The sequence below is a fragment of the Pangasianodon hypophthalmus genome, chromosome 28, assembly GCF_027358585.1.
Source record: "Pangasianodon hypophthalmus isolate fPanHyp1 chromosome 28, fPanHyp1.pri, whole genome shotgun sequence".
Taxonomy (NCBI): Eukaryota; Metazoa; Chordata; class Actinopteri; order Siluriformes; family Pangasiidae; genus Pangasianodon; species Pangasianodon hypophthalmus.
The window spans coordinates 11,277,506-11,305,185 of NC_069737.1; the positions used below are offsets into that span (position 1 = coordinate 11,277,506).

Consider the following 27,680-nt stretch of genomic DNA (forward strand, 5'->3'; position numbering starts at 1 on the left):
TAAGCTTGTCCAGTAAGACTCATCTCTGATATGTAATGATGTCCTGGCACAGTGATGAACTGTGTACTGGGTGATCACTGTTGGTAAAAATGATCTCCTGCACCGTTCCTTGCTACAGTGGAGCTGTAGTCAGTGGAGTCTGTTACTGAAGGTAATGAAGTCCCTGATGAGGTAGGGATAAAACATGTCCCTACCGGCAAAACAAATTTCAAAAGTGGGGATTTGCACCCAGTATACTGTTAGTAAGACCAGTTTTTGTTCATCCTTCTTTTTCCTAGAAATGTCCTATTCTACTGTCATGCCCACATGTGCTAATACTTCCGTCATACATAAATACTTCTATCATACCTCCTAGAGTGGGACATCATGGTATGTGGTGGGCATTCAACTCGTCTGGTGGTGACATCCACTACACAGTGGTCCAGTCTTTGCTTAAACAAGGGATCCCTTTTTTCTTTCTGCCATGACAGATGAACAGTTGGTCTCAGGTGCATAGCAGGCACAACAATTGATTTACAAACTGGTGTGATAGGAATTGTGCAGAAATATGGGTACCACCAGGTCAGCCCAGAGTCATCTTGCCACCAGCACATGCAAGGAGAGCTTAATGCCAGAGCTTGTAATTCTCCCACTCTTTTTAGTGAAGTGACCACTAGTAAAAAGACAGTATTTAGAGACACCCACTTCAGAATCTTGAAGTGCATGCAGGATCTTGCATAGGTTTGTCAGCAGGAGCAGTATGGGGGAGATTCCACCCTAGGCTCTTATGGAAATGCTGTGGACACGTGCCATGCCTCTTTCAGAAAAGTTGTTGAGTTTATGAGACCTAAGAGAGATGCCATCCTTGGTGCTGTGGTGTGCTGAGATGGCCGCCACATACATAATGTATATGGGAACTTGTGTATATGGGGGTCGCTGTCTATGGATTAATTGATTAATTATTCAATTGATTAATTGCAAAACTAAAACATAAACCACATTTTTCGCTTTTGTTATCTAAAGGAAATAGCCCCTCATGTTGAAAGCTTTGACTTCCTCGTGCTGGAATCAAAACTACGATCTAGATAACACATATCATCTTGTTTATTTCATTGTTGTTGTTTGTTAAGGTTCCATGGTAACCACAGTTTACTTTAATACTTTAATATTTTCTGGTGCCAAGTCCTGGAGATTGTTTGTGTTACTTTCATCATTGGTGTGATTAACTGCAAATTCTGAAGGATACATACAAAGATACATGCAAAATATAAGAACTTATATCAACTGAAAACAATGCAAAAAAAAGTGATCTGCATTAGAGTAATTTTCCACTTCCAATGCAACTATGTGACATGAAAAGCCATTTTGGCATCAGACTTTTAAATGTGTTAGATGTTCACATCTGTCTTTAATGTATTTATTAGATTTTATCATGGAAAGTTATTTGACCTAGATCTTACCATTCTGATGTAATATTAAATGCATACAGTTAGCATGTGTATAAATTAGTCTACAAATATTTATTGAAGGAACAATATAATAAAAAATTGTGAGGCATAAAAATGACAGGTTTTAACAAGACTAAACAGCTGGTTTGGAAACCAAACTCAAAATACATTTGCAAATCTGATATACTACTACACATCCATAAAGTAAGAACACTGGTAAATGGCCTATTGGCTTGATATCATTTCAAAACAATCTTTGGTTTATTACCTAAGAGATGCAAGTGAAACACTAACAATGTGCAATTTATATGACTTGCAGTAAGCATCCTATTATAGTTTCTCTGGAAAATACTGACTATATAAGTTCTTCCAAGGAAAAACACATAACAACAAAATACAGATGACATGCCTTAAAGATCACATTCTGTCTCACATTGTGGTGGACATACTAATCAAGCACTGAATCATGCTGTGTATACAAAGAACTTTTTAATGCCTATTTGAAAGAAAGAAAATAATAGTTACTATTAAACTTTCCTAAGTCTGTAGTTGGTGTAAACAAATAAATAATTATATACAATCTCCTTGTGCTAAAAGCAACATCTAGACATATTCTCATAAAATTGCCATATAAATAATTTACAAATGAAAATAAATCTTAATATTAACATCTCCACTGCAAAAGGCACTAAAATATATTTTTTAAAAAGTTCCTTGCTAGAATGTACATGCTCCCAAAATTACAGAATAAACAATGTAAACTGCAAACTAAAACTACAAACTAAAAAAATAAGAAACAAAACAAAAAAAAACAACTAATGACCTATACCAAACACAAGTAATTCATACCATTTGAGGGAACAAAAAAACACAAAACATCTTGTGAGTAGTGTGGTGACTGCTTCAATGTAATTGGAATGTAAATTAAGTGATTTGCTTGATTCTGCCTGAGCAGACAAGAAGCAAAAACCTGACACTTCACTGACACTTTGAACTTGAAGGCCAATCTATTGAATATTTGCCCTTTAGAAAAATCTTATAAAACAGTTATCCTGTTGCAGCAAGTTGGATAAATTGATGTGCTGTAAACGTAATATTGACTCAAAACAACCTTTTTAAAAAAACACATTTTAAGTATTATTCAGGTGTTTATTAGACTACTGGCTTATGAATAATTTAATGATACAGATTGTGGATACAACATGAAAACAATTCAGAAATGCTATTGGCCTATAAACTTGCAGATACTATTTTAATTAAAAATATTAGGTTTACATGTATTTTCAGTGGCAAACAGGTGAAAGAACCAGTTGTATAACAATGCTTCATATGCTCAAGACTGGTGTGAATTTATTTTTTTTTATGAATGCTGATTTGAAGGTTGTAAAGGTGGTGTTGAAGTGGTGCAATTTTCCATGTCCTGTGTGAATTTTGGTTCCATTGCAATTCATTTTACTTCACCGCTTTCATTCCTACTCATATAAACACAGACATTTCATCTAGCTGAAAGGAATCCTTAGTAACCATGACTTGTCTTGTTCAATTATCTAGGGAGAAAAAGAACTCTATGTTTGTATTGCAACTGTTGGTGTTCCAAAGGCATAATGAATTATGGATCATACTGAAATCATTATTAGCAGACAGGAGTCACCTTAAATTACCTTATAAACACTATGTTTTTATCATCCCTCAGTTTTTCCCATTTTTACTCCATGCTGGTATGTAGCAATGCTGGGAGTGTTACTTGCTAGAAATGTTACATCTTCAAAATTTCTGCATGTTCAAATAAACTACACTAATATGAGCTTAAAGCTTCCTATTACATTACTCAGATGTCATTGCAAAGTAAGTAAATTACTTACCTTGACATTCATATTTAAGGTCAGAAAAGAACACCAGTTCCTGCGAGAAGACAAACAACCCCAGTCGTCCTCCTGCAAACGTCTCATCATAGATTGGCCCTGAGTCTGCCATGATCTGTTTCCCCTCATATACTACCACTCTGAACAAAGGCATATATTATGTTTGTTTTAAAAAAAATTATATGTATATGTATGTAGATATGTGAATGTGTGTGTGTGTGTGTGTGTGTGTTACATATTATTTGGTGTTGTGTTTCTCACCTGATGAATCCAGTCATAGGTCTATGAATGAGATGCCATCTATATGCAGTATAGTCCTTCCAGCCAATGTTCTTAGGGTCATGCCACAGAGTGCGAACCTGGAAGAAAGTGATCATCACTTATTAAACAAAAATTTTACTTCTAATTATCTAATGATATACAGTTTATTAAGTACATGAATAAAAAAAAGTCATACATGAATAAAAGTAATCAAATTATATATATATATATATATATATATATATATATATATATATATATATATATATACACATACATACATACATACATACAGTCAGGTCCTGAAGTATTTGGACAATGATGGCGTTTTTCTGATTTTGCCTTTATAAACCACCACAATGGATTTGAAATAAAACAATCAAGATGCGATCAAAATATGGCATTTACCATTTAGGAATTATAGCCATTTTCAGCAAAGTACCTCCATTTTCAGGGGCTCAAAGGTATTTGGACAAAGTGACAGAATTGTAAATATAACCATAATCAGTCAATGACTGCCTGAAGTCTGGAGCCCATGTTCTCAAAACACAAGTTTCCTCCCTGGAGATGCTTTGCCAGGCCTTCAATGCAGCCACCTTCAGCTGCTGCTTGTTTGTGGGTCTTTCTGCTTTCAGTCTTGTCTTCAGTAAGTGAAAAGCACGCTCTATTGGGTTGAGATCAGGTGACTGACTTGGCCATTGAAGAATATTCCATTTCTTTGCCTTCAAAAAGTCTTGAGTTGCTTTTGCAGTATGTTTAGGGTCATTATCCACCTGCACTGTGAAGCAGAGTCCTATCAGTTTTGTAGCATTTGGCTGAATGTGAGCAGAGAGTATAGCCCTATAACCTCAGAATTCATCTTGCTACTTCTGTCAGCAGTCACATCATCAGTAATCACCAGTGAGCCCGTTCCATTGGCAGCCATACATGCCCATGCCATAACACTTCCTCCACCATGTTTGACACATGATATACGTGGTATACTTTGGATTATGAGCTGTTCCTTTCTTTTGCCATACTTTTCTCTTCCCATCATTCTGGTACAAGTTAATCTTGGTTTCATCAGTCCAAAGAATCTTATTACAGAACATGGGAGGCTTTTTTAGATGTTTTCTGGCAAAGTCTAATCTGGCTTTCCTGTTCTTGAATGTTACCAGTGGTTTGCACCTTGTTGTAAACCCCCTGTATTTACATTCATGAAGGCGTCTCTTGATTGTAGATTTTGACAATAATATGCCTACCTTCTCCAGAGTATTCTTAACTTCTATTTATATTGTGAAGGGGTTTTTCTTCACCAAGGAAAGGTTTCTGCGATCCACCACTTTAGTTGTCTTCCGTGGTCTTCCAGGCCTTTCGATGTTGTTGAGCTCACCAGTGCTTTCTTTCTTTTTAAGAATGTACCCAACTGTTGATTTGGCCACACCTAAGGTTTTTGCTATCTCTCTTATAGATTCATGTTTTTTTTCAGTCTAATGATAGCCTCCTTAACTTGCAGATCTCTTTGGACTTCATATTGGTAGCTCCTGCCGAACAGCTGGCAAATGCCAACTCAATATCTGATATCAACTTCAGACCTTTTATCTGCTTCATTTGTCTTGAAGTAACGAGGGAATGGACCACACCTGGTCGATTAAGTTCTTGTCAGTCAATTGTCCAAATATCTTTGAGCCCCTAAAAAAGGGAAGTACTTTGCTTAAAATGGCTGTAATACCTAAATGGGAAATGCCATATTTTTGTGGAACCTCTTAAACAACGTCTTTGACAACGTCATCGCCAAAGTCAGGAGGCAGAGCCAGGGACATGGGAAGGCATTGTACATTGGGGTGCTGGACAGCACCAGACACGTGATGTGTGCTATGACATCACACCTGAATGATGATCAAATCATTTTTCTTTCAGCAGACAATGTGTGTTAATTACAATTATATATACACCACATCATGGTAAAATTTTCGAGTCAGAAGGTGTTGATTAATTTCATATAAGAGCACAGCACTGACAATAACATGGAACTTAGTTCCTGTTCTTGATTATAATAGCTATATACAGTCTTCTCTCATCTTTTTTCTCTCTCATGAAGTTAATGAGACAAAAAAATGCATCTTGTCATGCTACTGAGAAACCAGAAAGTACAAACTGTGCACAGGTGCACTGTCATGCAGGAACATGTTTGGGCTACACCTTAGTTCCAGTGAAGGGAAACTGTAGTACTACAGCATACAAAGACATCCTATACAATTGTGTGCTTTCAAATTTGTGGCAACAGTTAGGGGATGGTCCACACATGGGTGTAATGGTCAGGTGTCCACAAACGTTTGGCCATATAGTGTCTCTTGGTTCACACATGCATTTACCAACTCAACACTTCAATTTTAGGACATAAGTGAACACTTACTTGTAGTTTAAACATACAGACTTTGTTTCATCCTTTGCTGAAAAAAATCTTTTTGTTCAAAACAGCTTACAGCTTAAAAAATCTAAATAGTGCTCTGCACCAGTCAATGCTATGACAAGATTTGCTAGCAAAAAAACAAACAAACAAACAAAAAATATTTTTTGCATGGAAATGTGGAAAAAACATAGTAATAACCAATCACCTTTCTTACCTCAGGTACTTAAACTTGGTGTTTTCTTTGAAATTGATCCTATAACAATACATATTATGACAGGGTTGTCAAACTCAAATTCTGCCTGGGCCAAATCAGCATTTTTATGAGACCCTGAAGGGCCATAATTGAAGTCTATAATTTATTATTTTTCTTTACTTATTCTATCGATTAACACCATGAACCTAGGCTCTGAATCTACTGTGAATTCTAGATAGTGTAAAAAATTTTGAGCAGTAGTGTACTACAGGCTGTTTTGGTATTATTTTTTTCAAGCTCACGCAGGCTGAATGAAACGAGACTGTGGGCTGCATTTGGCCTTATGTTTGAGATGTGTATTATGACATTCTATAAACAGTAAAAAGGCTTTTTAATGAACAAATATACCAAGACAAAAGTAAGAGAATTTGTATTTCAGTGTAGTTTCTGTTTTTAGAAAATTACATATGGTACATATGGCTCACCTGGCCAGGGGTGTCACCAGTGTGCCAGAGGGCATTGCGTAAGTTTTCCCCAGTGCCTGTGGTGGAGTTAACCACTTTGAGGGAGACACCTGAGATTCCAAAGGCCTTTGATGGCTTCTCTTCCCAGTATGTTTGGGTGATCTGCTTCCACATAACCACATAGAAACGCCCACTTGACTGGTAACCAAACACAAAGCCAGCATAGTCATCATCTCTGTCCGTGTTCACATAGAAGGTGCCGCTGAAGTCCACAGCATTGAACTCATCATAGCCTAGAGAAGAAATCCCACCATTTGAAGATACCAGGCCATGTTGAGGCTATGAGGTGCTATTTGAGGACTTTTGAACTTACCTACTGCAATTCCAGGATCTGAATTGGCAGTCTGGACCAGTTCCTTGCCCTGATGCCTGACTACCCAGTTGGGATCGATTTGAGTGGTTCCTTTGGGATCCAAATGCACCATCTGGAACTTTCTGAAGTCGGTTATAGTTATAGCATTATTCTCTGGACACGTGTCCAAAATGTCAGGGATGCTATCATTATCAAAATCGTCCTGGCAGTCATCACCTCGACCATCACCTATAAAAAGATACATCTTGTCAAAATGTACTCTCATTCCTTGTAAATTTGCTAAAGACATCAGCAAAAATTACAAAATGCTAAAACAAAATTCCTGGATCAACTACACTAGCAAAAAACCAGTGCCATTAGCCAAAATCATAATAGGTCCAGAGCTTGACATCAAGTAAGGTAAGGTATTATAAGTTAAATTGACTATAAATTCTTGAAAGCAAAGTGCCTCTTATAGAAATTATTTTGCTCATCAGACATGTTGTGGCAGCGGGGGCGTGGTTGAGTATCAGCTGCAGACGGAGAGAAGGCGAGTTGAGATTCTCACCTGTTATGATTTTCACCTGTGTCTTATTACCGCTAGGCTACTTACTTGTGTTTCTTTGTGTTTTCAGGATGAGAGTAAGAGAGAGTGGGAAGAGAGTAAGAATATCTGGGAAGAGATCTAGGAAAACTCAGACGCTGCCATGGAAGCTTCCCCACTCTCTGAGATTGTCAAGTCCCTTGCCAGAGCAGCAGCTGCGCTCTTAAGCCCTCGTGCAGGAGTAAGCTGAGAGCCAGTGGGCACTCCACAAGCTGCTGCAGCCCACCATATCTCCAGGTGTGTCCCCTGCAACCATCCAACATGTGATGCTCACGAAGATACGGATGCCTTCTTGGAGCCGTACAAGCATGTGGCAGCTGTGTGGGAATGGCCAGAGGAGGAATGGGGTCTGTGAATCGTCCCTTTGCTATCGGGAAAAGCCCAGCCTGCCTCCCAACAGCTGCCACCTTGAACACAGCTGGAGTGTTTAAGCATCGAGAGGGCAGTCGTGCAATGCATCGGCCAACCACCTGAGGAGCACCACCGATGCTTCCAGTCGCTGCAGTACGCAGAGGTCAGCCACTCCCCTGGTTGGTACACCAGCTGAAGGACTCCTATCGCTGGTAGTTGATGCTGGTGGTACTGAAGCAAATTTTCACTTGACTCCTGACAGGAACAGCGGAGGGGGTCCTGTGCCACCAGCCCACATCCCTGGAGGAAGCCGCTCAGTGGGTGGAGGATCACATGGCGGTGATTGCTGGTTCAGGGGTCTCCCTTTTCTTTCTCTCTTTCTTTCTCTCCGAGTATCCGCTGGTGCTCTTGGTTTGTGGGCTATGCATTAGCCTCAGTCTGTGAGAGCACGCTGGTGTTAACAGATGTCTGTGTTGTGGCTCTCCCCTTGGTTAGCTCTGGTATATTGAAATTTGACACCCAAGTGCTATTTTATTGCTGGTATGCGTGACAAGCTATTGGAAGTGTTAATTGTGTTGACTGTCATGTTGGAAATATATTATTTTAATTATGACTTTTTCTTTTAAATGCCTTGCAGCTCTAGCTAATTAGCATTGTATGTTTAGTGCACCCAGAAGGAGAAGCCTTTACTACACTGAGGATATTTCCCTTTTTCAGGTATGTTGCTTAATTAGTTGCATATTTTATAAAGGAGGTCTAGTGACTTGTTTGAATTAACAGTATGAGTCGTAAGATGTTGTGCGAGAGTCCATGATTTGTGCCACGAGTGATGCACGTGTGTGCCCATTTGATATGTAGCATATGGAGGTAGAAATACATATATATATATATATATATATATATATATATATATATATATATATATATATATATATATACAGTCAGGTCCAGAAGTATTTGGACAATGATAGCGTTTTTGTGATTTTGCCTTTATAAACCACCACAATTGATTTGAAATAAAACAATCAAGATGTGATCGAAGTGTAGCCTTTCAGCTTTATTTTAAGAGGTTCCACAAAAATACTTGGATGAAAATCCTTTGCAGTCAATGACTGCCTGAAGTCTGGAGCCCATGTTCTTAAACCTCAAATTCTGAGTTTCCTCCCTGGAGATGCTTTGCCAGGCCTTCAATGCAGCCACCTTCAGCTGCTGCTTGGTTGTGGGTCTTTCTGCTTTCAGTCTTGTCTTCAGTAAGTGAAAAGCATGCTCTATTGGGTTGAGATCAGGCGACTGACTTGGCCATTGAAGAATATTCCATTTCTTTGCCTTCAAAAAGTCTTGAGTTGCTTTTGCAGTATGTTTAGGGTCATTATCCACCTGCACTGTGAAGCAGAGTCCTATCAGTTTTGTAGCATTTGGCTGAATGTGAGCAGAGAGTATAGCCCTATAACCTCAGAATTCATCTTGCTACTTCTGTCAGCAGTCACATCATCAGTAATCACCAGTGAGCCCGTTCCATTGGCAGCCATACATGCCCATGCCATAACACTTCCTCCACCATGTTTGACACATGATATACGTGGTATACTTTGGATTATGAGCTGTTCCTTTCTTTTGCCATACTTTTCTCTTCCCATCATTCTGGTACAAGTTAATCTTGGTTTCATCAGTCCAAAGAATCTTATTACAGAACATGGGAAGCTTTTTTAGATGTTTTCTGGCAAAGTCTAATCTGGCTTTCCTGTTCTTGAATGTTACCAGTGGTTTGCACCTTGTTGTAAACCCTCTGTATTTACATTCATGAAGGCGTCTCTTGATTGTAGATTTTGACAATGATACGCCTACCTTCTCCAGAGTATTCTTAACTTCTATTTATGTTGTGAAGGGGTTTTTCTTCACCAAGGAAAGGATTCTGCGATCCACCACTTTAATTGTCTTCCGTGGTCTTCCAGGCCTTTCGATGTTGTTGAGCTCACCAGTGCTTTCTTTCTTTTTAAGAATGTACCCAACTGTTGATTTGGCCACACCTAAGGTTTTTGCTCTCTCTCTTATAGATTCATGTTGTTTTTTTCAGTCTAATGATGGCCTCCTTCACTTGCATTGAGATCTCCTTGGACTTCATATCAAGGTCAATGTTCTTTATTTGTCAATGCCACCATATGTGCATACATACAGAGGAATCGAAATACCGTTTCTCTTCTCTGTTATCAAGTGTCTACAATCAGTTCAGTCAGTGCAATATAGAACAGATTTTGTATGAAGGTAACAGCAGTGTACTTGTGGTGGTGAATGATTATACATCTGAGTAAATGTAAATGTAAACAGTGAATTCTGTTAAATATACAAATATACTTCCAAAGGTGCAAATATATATGCAGATAAATGTAAACGTTTAATATACCTCTGAGTAAATGTAAACAGTGAAGTCTGTTTATATACAATATACTCCCAAGGGTGCAAATATACAAGCAATAAATGTAACGTTGAGTAGTTCTGGGTATAGAGTCCTATTGTAAGATACAATACAGAATAGCATCAGTATGACAGTAGTGCAAAAAGACTGTAAAGTGTAAAAGTGCAAACAGTGTCAAATTTAAATAGTTTGTACATGTAACGTTTTGAATAGGTGTTTGTAAACAGGTCCATGTGTGCAGAGTTCTGCAGAAGTATAAAGTGTCTTATGTGCAATGAAAGAAGTGTGGGGTGAACTGTAGATTTTAGAGTTCAGGAGTAGGTGGGGGAGGGGGAGCTAATCCTGACAGCATCCTCACAGCATCCTGACAGCCTGATGGATGAAGCTGTTAGAAAGCCTTGTGGAACGAGCCTGGAGGCTCCGGTACCTTCTCCCTGAAGGCAGTAGGCTGAAGTGGAGGTTTGACGGGTGTGAACCATCTGCTGCGATGCTGATGGCTCTGCTAGTGAGGCAGGTGTGGAAGATATCCACTAGGGAGGGCAGAGAGACTCCGATGATCTTGCTGGCTGCATTCACTATGCGTTGCAGAGTCTTCCTCCAGGAGGCAGTGCAGCCTCCGTACCATACAGTGATGCAGCTGGTGAGAATGCTCTCAATGGTGCCCCAGTAGAAGGAGCACATGATAGGAGGTGGGAGTCGTGCTTTCCTCAGTTTGTGAAGGAAGTAGAGGCGTGACTGAGCTTTCTTGGCCAGCGATGTGGTGTTCATCACCCAGGAGAGGTCCTCAGAGATATGCACCCCTAGGAACTTGGTGCCGTTCACCCTCACAACTGGTTGATGGTAAGTGGGGGGTGCAGTGGAGGTCCTCTTCTGAAGTCAATGACAATTTCTTTGGTCTTCCCCACGTTGAGGAAGAGATTGTTGTCGTTACACCACTGGACCAGTCGGCTCACCTCGCTCCTGTAGTTGGCCTCATTGTTGTTGGTGGTGGGACCCACTACAGTCGTGTCATCTGCAAACTTGACGATGTGGTTGGTACTGTAACTGGGAACACAATCATGGGTCAACAGGGTGAAGAGCAGCAGGCTGAGCACGCACCCTTGTGGCGACCCTGTGTTTAGTGTGACGGTCTTAGATGTTTTTCCGCCGACCCGTACATTTTGTTGTCTTTCCTACAAGAAGTCCAGCACCCAGTTACAGAGAGGGAGCCCGTTTAGTCCCAGGTGTCTCAGTTTGTTTATTAGCTGCTGGGGGATGATTGTGTTAAAGGCTGAGCTAAAATCTAGGAACATCATATGCACATAGGAGTCTTTGGAGTCCAGGTGTGTAAGGGCTGGATGGAGAGCGGCTGAGATGGCGTCTTCCGTGGACCTGTTGGTTCTGTATGCGAACTGGAACGGGTCGAGGGAGGGAGGAAGAATGGATTTTATGTGCTGCATGACCAGTTGCTCAAAGCACTTCATAATGATGGGGGTCAGTGCAATGGGCCGGTAGTCGTTGTGACTGGATGGGTGCGGCTTCTTTGGGACTGGGATTATTGAGGTTGCCTTGAAACACTTAGGGATGACTGCCTGACTCAGCGAGATGTTAAAGATGTCAGTTAGTACATCCTTGAGTTCTTCAGCACAATTCTTAAGAACACGACCAGGTATGTTGTCTGGTCCAGCTGCCTTGCATGGGTTGATCCTCAGGAGGGTCTTTTTCACGCTGACTGGGGTCAGACACACAGCCTGCTCGTGTGGGAAAGGTGGGATCTTCTGTGCCTGTGTGTTGTTATAGGTCTCAAATCGGCCAAAGAATTCATTGAGGCTGTTAAGCAGAAATATGTCACTGTCACAGGTCCATGGTAGGGGTTTATAGTCTGTTAGAGTTTGGATGCCTCACCAGAGACTCTGTGTGTCTCTGGTGCTGCTGAAATATCCAGATATTTTATTGCTGTATTGTTGTTTTGCTTCCCTGATTCCTCGGGACAAGTTGGCTCTTGCTGTTGGCTCTTGCTCTTGGCTCTAAAGGCTGCATCCCGTGCCCTCAGAAGTTTGCACACTTCTCCTGTCAACCATGGTTTCTGATTAGCCCGAATAGTGATGGTCTTTCTGTGTGTGACATCGTCAGTGCACTTTAAGATGTAAGCAGTAACAGTCTCAGTATATTCCTCTATGTCTCTGTGGTTGTTATAAGTTGCTGCTTCTTTGAAGATGTCCCAGTCTGTTGTGTCAAAGCAGTCTTTAAGGGTAGACTGGGCCCCCTCTGGCCACACACGTACCTCCTTCTTGGTTGGTCTGGTGACTCTCACCTTCGGTCTGTACTCAGGTCTAAGCAAGATGGTGATGTGGTCAGAGAGTCCAAGGTGGGGGAGGGGGAGGCTTTGTATGCTCCTTTGCTATTTGTGTATGCTAAGTCCAATGTGTTATTGTCCCTTGTGGGAAGGTTTATGTGCTGATGAAGTTTTGGTAGAAAGGGCTTTAAATCTGCGTGCTACTACTGCGTCCCCAGCAGTAATGAGAAATCCGTCTGGGTGTGCTGTCTGTTGTTCGCTGATAGCTTGGTAAAGTTCACTGAGTGCCTCAATTGGGTCGCCGTTGTTAGCGCTGGGGGGGATGTAAACAGCGACGAGTAAAATCACTGAAAATTCCCTCGGTAAGTAGAAGGGTCGGCACTTGATAATAACAAACTCTACCAACGGAGAATAGTGATTACAAACAACAGCAGCATTTTGGCACCAAGCATCGCTGATATAAACACAAACACCCCCGCCATGAGTCTTTCCTCCCTCAACACAGACTCAGTCAGCGCGGCAGCATGTTATCCCAGCTAGCTGGATAGCGGAGTCCGGTATATACTGAGGGCCCGAAATTCGTCAGATACTGTGTTGTCCAAGATGTGGTTTATTGTCCTTGTTTCAATTTCAAAAAGCAAGTAACGACTGTACCTAGCTTTGGATAGAGATTACGGCGAACTATGCGAACATGAACATGAACAAAAAGCACTCGAAAATGCACAATTGAACACTGATGTCGGAGAGAGAGGGGCCGCTGCATCCGTACGCGCCGCCATCTTGTCCAATATTGGTAGCTCCTGCCGAACAGCTGCCAAATGCCAACTCAATACCTGATATCAACTTTTATCTGCTTCATTTGTCTTGAAGTAATGAGGGAATGGACCGCACCTGGTCAATTAAGTTCTTGTCAGTCAATTGTCCAAATACCTTTGAGCCCCTGAAAATGGAAGTACTTTGCATAAAATGGCTGTAATTCCTGAATGTGAAATGCCATATTTTTGTGGAACCTCTCAAAATAAAGCTGAAAGTCTACACTTCCATCACATCTTGATTGTTTTATTTCAAATGGTGTATAAAGGCAAAAATCACAAAAACTCTGTCATTGTCCAAATACTTCTGGACCTAACTGTATGTGTATATATATATATATATATATACACACACACATATGTGTGAATAGTGTTGATTATGTTATTACGTAGTCATATAGTATATAATTATCTATATAATATAATACACAGATCAGCCTTAACATTAGTTCCCCCTTGTGCCACCAAAACAGCTCTGACCTGTCGAGGCATGGACTCCACAAGACCTCTGAAGGTGTGCTGTGGTATCTGGCACCAAGACGTTAGCAGCAGATGCTTAAAATCGTGTAAGTTGCGAGGTGGGGCCTCCATAGATCAGACTTTTTTGTCCAGCACATCCCACAGATGATTGATCGGATTGAGATCTGGGGAATTTGGAGGCCAAGTCAACACCTTGAGCTCTTTGTCATGTTCCTCAAACCATTCCTGAACAATTTTTGCAGTGTGGCAGGTTGCATTATTCTGCTGAATGAGGCCACTGCCATTAGGGAATGCCACTGCCATGAAGGAGTGTACTCGGTCTGCAACAATGTAGGTAGGTGGTACATGTCAAAGTAACAGCGACATGAATGCCAGGACCCAAGGTTTCCCAGCAGTCACCCAGAGCATCACACTGCCTCCACCGGCTTGCCTTCTTCCCATAATGCATCCTGGTGCCATCTCTTCCCCAGGTACGCGATGCACACGCACCCAGCTGTCCACATGATGTAAAAGAAAATGTGATTCATCAGACCAGGCCACCTTCTTCCATTGCTCCATGGTCCAGCTTTAATGCTCACGTGCCCATTGTAGGTGCTTTTGGTGGTGGACAGGAGTCAGCATGGGCACTATGACCGGTCTGTGGCTACGCAGCAAACTGCAATGCACCGTGTGTTCTGACTCCTTTCTATCATGGGCAGCATTAACTTTTTCAGCAATTTGTGCTACTGTAGCTCTTCTGTGAGATCGGATCAGACGGGCCATCCTTCACTCCCCACATGCACCAGTGAGCCTTGGGCTTCCATGACCCTGTCACCAGTTCAGCAGTTGTCCTTCCTTGGACTACTTTTGATAGATGCTAACCACTGCATAATGGGAACACCCCACAAAACCTGCCATTTTGCAGTCTTCTAGCCATCACAATTTGGCTCTTGTCAAAGTTGCTCTGATCTTTACACTTGCAGATTTTTCCTGCTTCCAACACATCAACTTTGAGACCTGACTGTTAATACTAATATATCCCACCCCCTGACAGGTGCCACTGTAATGACACAATCAGTGTTATTCACTTCACCTCTCAGTGGTTTTAATGTTATGGCTGATCTGTGTATATTGTATATTTTACTTCATACATATCTGTTATTATTGTGAGGCATGTTTAAATATTATTGTATATGAGTATAACATTTCCTGTGTTACAAGGAAATGGAGAAATTTTGTTGGTTGTAACTGATTATTTCTTTACGTTTTATGTATTTTATTTTCTAATTTGAATCAATCGATTGTAAATGAGTACGTGAGTGCACGCTGGGGTTAACAGACATGCGTGTTGTGGCTCTCCCCTCAGTTAGGTCTGTGCACCCAGAGGGAGAAGCCATTGCCCGCTACCACACTGATGATATTTCCCTGTTTTAGAATAAAAGACCCTAGACCTCATGGAGTCGTGGCTGTCTGATCTTTAGAAGTCAATGGTGTCCAGTTGGAATCTGCTACACAAGGCATTGGGAAATTCATGATTGGTGAAGGTGAGGTGTGTGCACGAGGATGTTCATGAGTATCTGCTGGTGCCAGTCATCGTTAAATTCTGGGGGCAAGAGTGGAGGCACTGGTTAGTCCTCCCCTCACCCATCCACTAATTCTTGGGACAAATTGGCCAGGGTTTCAGGCATTAGTATGAGAAATGTTTGTGGATGGGTCCTGCACTTGCAAGGCACAGTGTGGAATGTGCAAAGCGTTGGTGGTGCCTGGGGCTGTCAATGTCAGCTCCACAACGGGGGACAGGAAGGGTCAGTCATTAAAGGTTATATCAAGTGACACAGGACACTCAAACCAAGGAAGAGACAATCCAATTGTTGGTACCAAAGAGCCATAGGGAACTACTGTTCCATGTGGCTCATCATGATCTCATGGCTGGGCATTTGGGGCAGGATAAAACACCAAACCATTTCATGGCCCATTTCTATTGGTGGCTTGCCATGAATGTCAGCTAGTGAATCCCCCGACCACCCCAAAAGTGCCATTGCGTCTGCTTCCATTGATCGGGGTCCCCTTCAAAAGAATTTGTATGGACCTCATCTGGCCATTAGAACGGACTTCACGAGGGCATTGCTTTGTGCTAGTTTTAGTGGACTATGCAAGTGATACCCAGAAGCTGTGACTCTTCGCAACATCTCAGCACCAAGCGTTGCAGAGGCACTCTTCCGTGTTATGTCCCAAATCGGTATCACTTGTTTGTATGTTGTGTGTGGATGTTTGTGTGGATCAGACCTCAGCTGATTCAAGGCATAGACATACACTGAACATCTAACTTATAGCTAGCACCGAGCTATTTTAATTTATAGACCATAGAATTATGCTATGATTGTTTTGGACATTTGGACAAAGTCAAGCCTTTAGAGAACTGCTAATGCTGTAAATAATAAAAGAAAGTGATCATGTTAATTGGTTTGAGGAATACTGAAGGAATGATAAAATATTATAAAGCCTCTATGACACTTTGACCCACCATCTGAATCCATCTGTTCTTTGTTGGCTACCAGCCTGCAGTTGTCTTTGTCATCAGGAATTCCATCATTATCATCATCAAAGTCACAAGCATCTCCTTTTCCATCCTTGTCATGATCTGCCTGGTTGGCATTAGGAACATAAGGGCAATTGTCTAGATTGTTCTGATGGCCATCCTCATCAATATCATGGTTGTTGTCACACTGATCTCCTACAAGGTCATTATCTGTATCAGCCTGTTGAGCATTAAAAAAAATATATCAGCTAAAGTGGTCACATTACACTACAGTGAGAATGTGCATACAATAAATATAACAATTTTCAAAACTAAGAACTGTTACATAAGAATATTTTACATATTACAATCTAATGTTTCTGATGTATACAAAAGTCTAAAGAAGTACTGTAAAGTGAAGATGCTTTCAAAAATAATGAAGTGAAAATTTTCAAAATAATTATTATGTAGTGCAGTAAACAGTAAAACTATTAAAAAAAAAAAAAAGGAACTGAATCAAATTTGCCTTAACATTTAAAACATTATTCACTTTCTTAGGGACACTGCTAAATTGTTCCTAGATAATCATGATAATATCAGAAATGTGGATTACTACTTAATAAAGTGAATTACTTCACGAATGCCAGCAAAACAAAATATAGGACATATTGGATATGGTTGAAATTAGGCATAGTACACAAAGTTTCCAGAGAACACACACACACATACACACAGAGTCAGGTCCATAATTATTTGGGCTTTTCAGGTGTTATTGTTATTTCAGGTGTCTACCACAGTATATTGTGTATAATTTAGTTATGGATTATGCCTTTTTGATGATGCCTTCCTGTGTTTTGTCCAATGCTACAGACTTTGAGGAGATGTCTGGTTTGCCCCAAATATACAACTTCCAATCAAGTGGTTAAACAGACAGTGGCGAAACAGTCAACCCTTAAAAGTTTCTTCCTAAAAGCAGGTGAATTGAGGCAGTGAGGAACACGGAGACATATGATCCTAATCTAGCTGCAAAGAAGCAGAAAAGTTGTACATTTGAGAATATGTTGCAAGATAATATTACATGCTATTTACGTGCTTCTTTAAATACAGTATATATACATATATAACATTTTATGTTATATTATATGCATAACATTAAAACCCCTGACAGGTGAAGTGAATAACATTGAGTATCTCATTGCAATGGCACCTGTCAAGGGGTGGGATATATTAGACAGCAAGTGAACAGTCAGTTCTCAAAGTTAATATTTTGGAAGCAGGAAAAATGGGTAAGCGTAAGGATCTGAGAAACTTTGACAAGGGCCAAATTGTGATGGCTTGACGACAAGGTCAGAGCATCTCCAAAATCACAGGTCTTGTGGTGAGTACCTACCAAATGAGCCTGTCTCATTTCCCCGTGTGTTTTTAAGTTGCCCTGTTCCTCAATTTCTTTTCTTGGTGTTCAGTTGTGTTAAGGCCAGCCCTCTGTGCCTCGTGTAAGTTACCCTGTTTTTCTTGCCTGTTGTACTAGTGAAAACGTTTGTGATTTTTTCTTTTTTCTCGTGAGAAACTATTTATGTAGGACTACTCCTTTGATGATATGTTTTGCATTGCCTTCTTACACTGGATTATTTCTTCGGATTTTCCAACTGAACTTTGTGGATAACCTTTGTTTCTTGTTTTTGCCTTTTTCTATCTTTGCATTTTTTGAATTTTGGACTTCACTGATAGAGCGTCTGACTCTCAAGCTGCCGCCCAGAGTTTGAGTCCTGGCCCTGACAAAAAGTGGTCCAAGGAAGGGCAACTGGTGAACCAGCAACAGGGTCATGGGTGCCCAAGGCTCACTGACACGTGTGGGGAGTGAAGGCTAGCTCGTCTTGACTGATTCCACAGAAGAGCTGCTATAGCACACATTGCTGGGAAGCTTAATGCTGGCTATGATAGAAAGGTGTCAGAACACACATTGCATTGCAGCTTGCAGCTTGCAGCAAAAATACATGTGAAGACTGCATTTGTTGATAATTGTCTAGCTAATTAACTATGGCTGTTTAAAAGTGGATTTTTCTATTTTGCTGGAAATAAATCCAGTCTCTCTTACTGTGGTAAAGTCAGTTTCACATTGAAACATTCAGATCTGGTCTGAATGTTTCAATCATTTCTGGTCAATAGCACATGAACAGCACGGCAAACTATATCAAGACTACATATTTGAATGTGACAAATCAACTGCACTTGTTTAAGCAAGTTAGGAAACACCTGATTCAGAGTCAGTGATACATTTTCTCTCTCCGAGTATCTGTTTTACTGAATCATTAGGGACCATTGCTAAAGTTCGACAAATAAGAAAAGTGTGAAAGGTTTGACGTTAGCAACCACCTGATTTCAGCAGGGTCTTGCTGCACAGGAGCTGTGAAATATTTGTTGAACAATAATTGTTCAGCTGGAAATAATTAGAACATGTCATTAAAACAGTAGCTCTGAAACTAGCTGTATGCCAAAAATGCCTTCATATTTGTAATGAACATGTAATGGATTTTTTAAAGAAATAGAAACATTTTAATCAGGTACAATTCATGTAAGAGAGTGACTGAGTAGATAGTATTATAAGTTTTCTGCTAATCCTCTGTCACTGTGATATTATCTGCAATTATCTGATATCATCTCTGTCTCTCTCTGCTCAGAGAATAACTGCTGTTCTTTCTTACGGTATCTACTAGCAGCCTTTCTTCTTCTGGTTGTAGCAGTTGTAAATTCATCTCATGGTGTTTGCATATGGCCCCAATATTGTTCAAGCCCAGGGTCTCCCGAAACCCTCCAATGGTTTTCAGTCTCGGCCTTAACTCAGTCTTGCATTCATCTGGACTTTGCCTGTATTCGGTCTCAACCCCCTTAAGACTCTGTCTTGACTTGATCTCAGCTAGACTTGATCTTGCGTTCTTGACTCAATCTTGGCTCCGTGACCTAGTGAACTAGCACACCTAGTGAACTGCACATCTGTTTCGTCACTCTGTATAAGGGAGTGGTGTCTACTAAATGCTGTAAATGTCCCACTAGTACCTGATCAAGGTTATGAAGCAGAGGACAATTGTCACACTGGTCTCCCACTCCATCCATGTCAGTGTCCTTCTGATCACTGTTGTATGCATACGGGCAGTTGTCATTTTCATTTAGGATGCCTGGAACACAAACGGCAAGAGTCCATATAAAGACTTACTTTGTCACACTCATAGATGATGTACAAGCTTTTGCAGTATCATAACCAAAGCTGTCTGTAATCTTGGCAATACTTCTAAAGCCAGTTTTAGACTGCGTGATTACAGCAGCCTTTTAAGATGTATTACTTGTAACACTGTATGAGATAATCATAATAATTCAATAACAAACTGTGCGATAATCTGTTCTCCATGCCCGATTATACGCTGAAGATATAGACCTGCGATTAAAGAAAACTGTTACATTACATAAAACTTGTCCTTCTTATGTCATCAATCAGTAATATGAATATTTTTTCTGCCCATTACCATGTGTGTTAACACTGCAATGCACTGTATGAGCGTGGGGCCAGGCATGTAGGCTGGTAAGATTATATTAATTAATGTGATTAATTTGTAGTTGTATTTGCATTTTTCCCACGACTTTTGCATCATCCTATGCCATTGTTCTTTTGGCTCTTACTTGACCATCATAGCATGGTCACATACTTTGATTTTAATAAAAAAATGACTCTAGAACTTTGCCGTCAGTTCTTTGTCACAGAACTGAAGACCCAGTGTTATAAAATGAATATTTAAAATTGCAAAAAATGTACAAATGCTGGTTTCCCATTTTTATTGGAATTAATTGGAATTTACAGGGTTAGGCCATACCATCCCCATCAATGTCCACAGCACAGGCATCTCCTTCCCCATTGTGATCGGTATCTATTTGAGCTGGATTGTGTTCATAAGGGCAGTTATCACACCGATCACCCACATCATCCTTATCATAATCAAACTGCCTGGGATTAAACAACAGAGGGCAGTTGTCCTGTTGAGAACAAGAAATTTCAGTTCATGAACAAAAAGGAAAGACAGATTTACTGAGCTAAAGGAAGGATCATATTAAAGGATCATGACTAGAAACTAGGTGACTTGCTGACAATCTTCAATACTTGATGTAGGTAAGTAATGAAAATTGCAAACAGTTCTGAAGGTTACAAAGCAAAATATATTCATAGGCTTTACCCATTCCAAGCATGCACATCTTGGAATTATGAAATAGCATTGCACTAACATTACAATTGTATTAACACACATTTATATCTTAAAAAGAGTAGCTGACTAGATCTCTCACTCTCTCATCCATAATTCCATCGTTGTCATCATCCTTGTCACATGCATCTCCTTGGCCATCCTTGTCAAAGTCCTCCTGGCCAGAATTGGGAAGGCTGGGACAATTATCCTAGAGGATAAAAGGGAACAAGAAATCAAAGCCATCAATGAATCGTATCTCTTCAAAATCATTATATTGTCACGCATCATGTATTGTCCGTTTACCTTCTTGCAGTGGTAGGTGGCATTAGCTCTACACACCAAGTTCTGGTTGGGCCAACCATCCAGATCAGAATCTTCTCCACAGATAAAGCCATCTCCAGCATAGCCAATCTTACATTGACATTTATACATAGGGTCACTGAAGTGGGTAAGGTAGATGCACTCAGCAAACCTATGACAACTATGGGTCTTGTCCTTGCAAGGGTTCTCAGGTTCACAAATCTGTGGGATTAAAAAGATGATATATCCTTTTTGGGTCTTTTATTATATTATACTGGTTGTAAGTAGTTTAGCTCATAGGTGACTAAAATGATCTAATTTTTAATATACTGCAAAAATCACAGTAACATTTGTAAAAATTCTGTACAAAATGTTCTAGGAAAATGCCTATATATCTCATTGTGTTCTTATTGGTCCCAAATAGACCACTCTTGAATATTACATCTACTGTGAATTCCCATCAACCCATATTTTTGTGTTAGGTACCTCCAATGAAACTGATTATTAGTTTTTAAAAAAAGCACCAAAGAATCTCCAATTCAAACTCAACACAATTTGACACATTTACATTAAAAATTCTTTTAATATTTGCTGTGTAATCTGAGCTGTGAGATGAGACAGTCATTTCCCAACAGTAATAGCAATAGCAATTTGCTATTCCATGAAAGTTCCTGGAAAATTAACCTGGCAGATTAGTCAGATTTAAAAATTTTTTAATAAAGCTGATTAGAAAAATATTCTAAATCTCCAATTTTTTAAACATATAATAGGAACATTTTCTGTGAACAAATACATGAAAAAACATTTGTGTTAATATCAGAAGAAAATACAATTTGAACACATGGAATTCAGACATGTTAGTCTGTCACTGTCACTGTTTATGATCTAATTTCTTCCCAGCTCTCATTGATAATGGATTGGCAGACAACTTCCTGAATGAAAAAAAAAGCACAAATTTTGATTCACAAATGAATTTCTTCTTGTCCTATTCAAAAAATAGCAGTGTATGCACTAGATGGTTTGCCACTGAGTCTAGGAAATAACACCTAAAGCACCATTCCTCTCCTGATGCACTCTCCACATTGAAACCATCTCATTCATGATCACCAATTCTTCCCAGGACCTGGTGATCCTATGCTCACCTTGCCTCACAAAGCACAACCCATATAATCTCCTGGAAACATGGTGAGCTAACATCATAGGATCCACAATGTTTAATTCCTGTCTATCTCTCCCTTGCCGTGCAACCCAGATTGAATGCCCTCAAGTTCAAAATATGGTGGAGATCTTCAAACTCGCAGAGGTCTTAAACCAAGCCACCAAATTACCACCTCACCAGTCTTGTGATTGCATCACATTAGAGAAGGTGATGAATAGAAGACCACCATATGGCCATACCATATGGCTCATAAAGGCTCCTTCAGTCTTTCAGATGTTTATTAATGAGGTGTCTTCCAGGTGTTCACTAATTCCTAACCCTGTTTGTGATAGTGTACACTGACATCATTCTCATGTTTCATCCTCAGAAAGTATGTAGCTCTTTGTATGGCTGTAGAAGTGTGAGTTTCATCATTCCTCAATAGGGTTCTGTGACTATATCCTCTCCAAGAATGGAGTGGAGATGGACAAATCGAAGGTCGATGCTGTAACATCTCAGTCTCAACCCAGCACCTGAAGGAACGTCAAGGATTCCTGGGATTTGACAACTTTTACCAGCGATTCATAAGGGGTTTCAGCTCAGTGATCACCGTGTTGACTTCATTCCTAAAAGGTAAACTAAAAACTCTGAGATGGACCAAAAAAGCCACTCAAGCATTCAAGAATCTGAAGGAATGATTTACCAGCCCCCATTCTCCATCACCCAGATCTTTTGCTCCCATTCACTGTCAAAGTAGATGCCTCCAAAAGTGGAATTAGACCCATCCTCCCACAACATCAAGTTAACAAAAGTTAAGTTCTGCAGAAAGAAATTATGATGCGGGAAACTCTTAGCAATCAAAGCAGACCTCCTGATAATCAAAGCCTTCAAAATCTGGAATATGACTGAATATCTGCCAAAATACTGAATCCCAGACCAGACAGATGGACCCTCATTTTTTTCTCACTTCTTACTTACAGACCAGGACATAATAATATTAAAGCTGATACACTTTCTCCAATATCTGAGACATCATGGAGGACATCCAACATGCACAACAAGAGGACCCAGTCTCCCCAGAGTGCCCTCCAGAAAAGACCTAAATACTTCTGAGTATGAGAGGATCAGCAATCCAGTGGGGCAATACCTCACTCAGTTCCAGACACCCAGGCATTCATAGAACAATCGAGTTTGTGGAAAACAAATTCTGGTGAGCCATGATTTCTCAAGGTTGTCAAGGATGTCACAAGTCTTGCATACTCTGTTTACCGTCTTGTACCCCAAGATAGCAACCTGCTAGACTAGGAACCTCTACCTATCCCACAGCGGCCTTGGACTTGCATACACTATCTGGCCAAAAAGGTTGTGGACACCTGACCACCACACCCATATGTGCTTTTTGAACATCCCATTTCAGATTTATGCACCCTTTTGCTGTTATAATAACCACCACTCTTCTGTGAAGGCTTTCCACTAGATTTTGGAGAGTGTCTTTGGGGATCTGCCCACGACATAAGGTCAGGCACTGATGCTGGCCGAGAAGGCCTGAAGTGTAGTCGGCATTCCAAATTATCCCAAAGGTATTAAGTGGTGTTTAGTGGGATTGAGTTCTTCCACTCCACCCTTGGCAAACCATATCTTCACAGACCTTGCTGTATGCACAGGAGCATTATCATGCTGGAAGATGTTTGGAGTAGCCCCCTTAGTTCCAGTGAATAGAAATTGTAATGCCACAGCACACAAAGTCATCATATTCAACTCTATGCTTCCAACTTTGAAGTAACAGTTTGGGGAAGGCCCATATATGGGTGTGATGGTCAAGTGTCCACAAACATTTGGCCATGTAGTGTAGATGTAGCATTTATCACTGATCTCCCTGCTTCTCTAACACCACCATACTGACAATCACTCACCAATTTTCAAAGTGATGCTGCCTAATTCCTCTGCCCAAGCTCCCTACAGCCATGGAAACCACAGTAGTAATCTTCAGGGAAGTGTTCAGGGATTACAGTCTCCCAGGAGATATTGGGTCAGACCAGGGAGTTCAATTCACATCATGGGTATGGCAAGGATTTTGCAGGCAATTAAATATTAACATTAATCATGTTATCCCCCACAGTTAAACAGCCAAGTAGAACACCTAAAGCAAGAAGCTGTGAGATTTTTGAGAACATACTGCAGTAACAACCAGCACAAATGGAGCCGCTACCTCCCTTGGACTGAATATGCCCATAATTCACTCATTTACTGGTCTCACTTGCTTCCACAGGTTGCACAGGACATTTCTCTGCCATGCCACCTGAGGATATCAGCACATAAATATAAGCTAAACTGCGTGTGAACAAAGTTAAATGTTACTGAGAGTAGTAGGTTGTTTGATACCCCAGTGGTGTCCATTGTCCCTAAACAGCACCTGATGCAGACACAGAGTTATTTCAGGAGTTTTCTGTTCTCTGGTACAACCGTGAGACTGGCTAGCTAGCAAGCTAACATTAGCTATGTCTGTTCATAATAGTAGCTTGCATGGTCAAATAGCTACTCTCTTAGATCAGAATTAGCAGCTAATGCAAAAAAAAATCTTCTACCTGAATAAAAGTAAAGGATTTCACTTTATATATCTCTTCTTGAGTTAAAATACAAAAATACTTGGAAATGTACTTAGGAATCAAATGTTAAAGTACTGTGCATTATTGCAGTTAATGAGCCATTTTTATTTAAGGAAACCTGTGTGACTTCAGGCATGAGTAAGCTGTTCATGCCACTCAGGTCACCTTAACAGAAAAAAAACTAATAAATATAGCTGCAAGAGGTTGCTATATCTGCAGGGTACAAGCACTTCTCGCAAATAGCGCCCTCGGTGGCCAGTTCTTGCCAAGATACATAGATCAAAAAAGAGACCATAGATGAACATACTTACGAAGTATGACAATAGCTCAATGCTGTCTGTGTGAAATGCCTGCTGAAAATTGAGTGGCTGAAGGTGGCCATATTTTTGAAGTAATTCAGTGATGATTTAAAAATCCAATTACAGATTAGCAGTTCGATGCAGCACACAAAATCTGAGCTCAATTTGGACTTTTGGTTCCTGAGAAAGAGCTATTAAGAGTGCCCTCTTTTGATGATCACACCCCAACCTTTGCAGACATACTCAGAACTTTGTGAGTGAGATTGGATCAGTTACTAGTGGGTCACCTACCCCCTACCTATGCCCCAAACCTTTCAAGTTTCATATGAATCCAAGAAAGCACTCATGAGCCACAACTGGTTGACTAGTTCACAAAAATGTACATTTCACATATTATGCAAAGTAGCAAAAAATCTACATGGGTGGAGCTAAATGGTTCTTGAGACTTTTTTGTTTGGGAGAACCCAGGAAATCAGTGGAAAAAAAGAATTTTGTATGTAAGACTCACAGTTCAAATCGGGCCCATCTCGCCTACTTGAGTAGTGGGAGACCGCACTATCTATTGACAATTAGGCCATTAGGCCAGTTGGGCCCATCTTGCTTACCTGAATTGCGAGAGGGCATGCTACCTACTGACCAAGTTTCATATCTGTAAGACTTACGGTTTGGTTTGCACAATTTGTTTTATGGCAGCAAAAGAAGAAGAATGGCATCATCATAACAAATAACAGCATTAACTCAAAGTACGTTTGTTACTTTACTACATTTGTAAGCAAGCACTTGCGAATTGAACCAGATATCTCACACAAAAAGAGGAAATATGAGGTATTATTTACTTCTCCATTGCAAAATAAGGTGGATAGAATGCACATAGACTCAAACACAGATCACAAAGTCTTGCTGTTTGTTCTAAATCATGTAAGTTCTGAGCAGTTGAATTCTACCTTGATCTATGTGTATGACCTTGCTTTGTTTCTTTGATCTCCCATTTGGCAATTTGTCTATGTTTATGATGTTCTGACCTGTGCCCAGCTTCTTCCTATTCTTTGGATCTCCCTGTCTAGCCCGAGGTATATATATGTATTGACCCTGGCTTGCTATTTTACATTGAGTTTTAGATTTTGCATTTATGAATCTCTATTGTTTTGTTAAATATCACTAAATAACACTGTTTCAGCTGACCCCACACTGTCAACCATCACAAAACCTGATATGCTAGCTAACCATCATCTATCAATCATATTAACTGATCAACTGGTCAAAATGTTCTCCAAAGAAAATTACTTTTATACCTCAAATAGGACTTTTGAGAGTAAATCTTCAGAGCTGTGATTAAGTTGCTGTTCTTTTACAGGAAGGCAGAAGAAGCTACTGAACATGTGCAGAGTGTCACAACTGTCTTTTTGCTGATTGGAGCAACTGATAATGTTCCAACAGACCCCTGTTTCACCTTACCCCACTCTCCCCTATTTGACAACCACTGTAAAGGATGATTATCCAGACTTATTGGCGCCACTTTTGAACCAAAGTAGTGCTCAAGGAGGGAGTGTAGTGTAGTAGTTTACTAATAGATCATGGGCCACGAGAGTAAAAAAAAGAGGATTTGTTTCTGAAAATAAACCATATAAAACAACATATTCAGCTGTAAACTGTAATCTCAACTTTGAATACTTCCTCACATAGCCAAACATGTATAGCAATGTAAATGGAATAGTTCAGTAGTCTGTACTGTTCAGCAAATTGCAAAACTGTGACCATGATAAAGCAATTACAGAAAATGAATGAGGTAATGAATGAACAGCATACTGTTACGTTAGCAGTCAATTGTCTGCACTATTCAGTTAACCTAAGTTTAATCCAAATTGGAAAATTTGCCTGAAAATTTGCCTCCTCCCCTCATTTTTTCCAAGTCTTTGCATTTCAAATGCATACTTCTTTTTGCTTTGAGTTGTATTAGCAATGGTAAACATTTGGGTCTGGATTATTAAAAGTTCATTTTAACCTACTGTCTATAAAAATGGTGAGGTAGGTCTCTTGTTGCCTTCTTGTTATTCACAGGAAAGCCACTGAGGTTTATCCCACAAGTATGAGCTTGCTCATTTTTTAAATATCTTCCATCTTCCTTAAATATCTTTCAGGTAATTCATTGTTATTTGTATAGATATTGTCAGAAAGCAGCTTTAAAGAAGCCCATAAGTAGATTTATAATTAGATCGCTAATGAGCAATCATTACTTTTTCACAGTTGTATACTAATTGTATACTAAATATTACTGAGTGTGTTGGAAGGCTAGGAACTTAGAAAGGCTATAACCATACTACAAATAATGGACAATTTAGCAAAGGATGGTAATTATGGGGAAGTGAAAATATGACATATTAGTAGTGTGAAAAGATGCATGATTTGGCCTGTTTCTTCTCTTACTTGAGTACTTTTAACAGCTTATCCTCTCATGTGTGTGGAAATTGAAGACTCTAAAACGAGTACAGTCACCTGAATTGAAAGTCCAATTACTACCACTATACAATGGTGCCATGGTTTTCCTAACCTGCTTACTGTTCCTGGCTACTTCCACTCCCATGCCAAAGGGCTGGTTGCCTTTGTAACGAGGAGGACAAGGAAGGCAGTGGAATCCTGGGTCAGTGTTCATGCAGCGCTGTTTCCCACTGACTTTAAAGCACAAATCCGGCACCAGATCACACTACGGATGAAACACACACACCCA

The 27,680-nt window shown here is 40.1% G+C and overlaps 1 protein-coding gene across 1 annotated transcript in view; it reads right to left on the reverse strand.

Annotated features, from left to right (window-relative positions):
• Positions 1–1,478: 1,478 nt before the first annotated feature.
• The window catches only part of thbs2a (thrombospondin 2a), a 39,633-nt gene continuing 13,431 nt past the window's right edge, over positions 1,479–27,680 (reverse strand). Inside the window, exons 13-23 of the mRNA XM_026943022.3 lie at positions 27,504–27,656; positions 20,916–21,134; positions 20,713–20,820; positions 20,247–20,406; positions 19,438–19,556; positions 16,390–16,624; positions 6,973–7,200; positions 6,621–6,892; positions 3,551–3,648; positions 3,290–3,429; positions 1,479–2,974 (exon numbers count right to left, since the gene is read on the reverse strand). Coding sequence (XP_026798823.1) covers positions 2,967–2,974; positions 3,290–3,429; positions 3,551–3,648; positions 6,621–6,892; positions 6,973–7,200; positions 16,390–16,624; positions 19,438–19,556; positions 20,247–20,406; positions 20,713–20,820; positions 20,916–21,134; positions 27,504–27,656 — 1,740 coding nt within the window. The 3' untranslated portion in view covers positions 1,479–2,966. The remainder of the gene's footprint in view (positions 2,975–3,289; positions 3,430–3,550; positions 3,649–6,620; positions 6,893–6,972; positions 7,201–16,389; positions 16,625–19,437; positions 19,557–20,246; positions 20,407–20,712; positions 20,821–20,915; positions 21,135–27,503; positions 27,657–27,680) is intronic.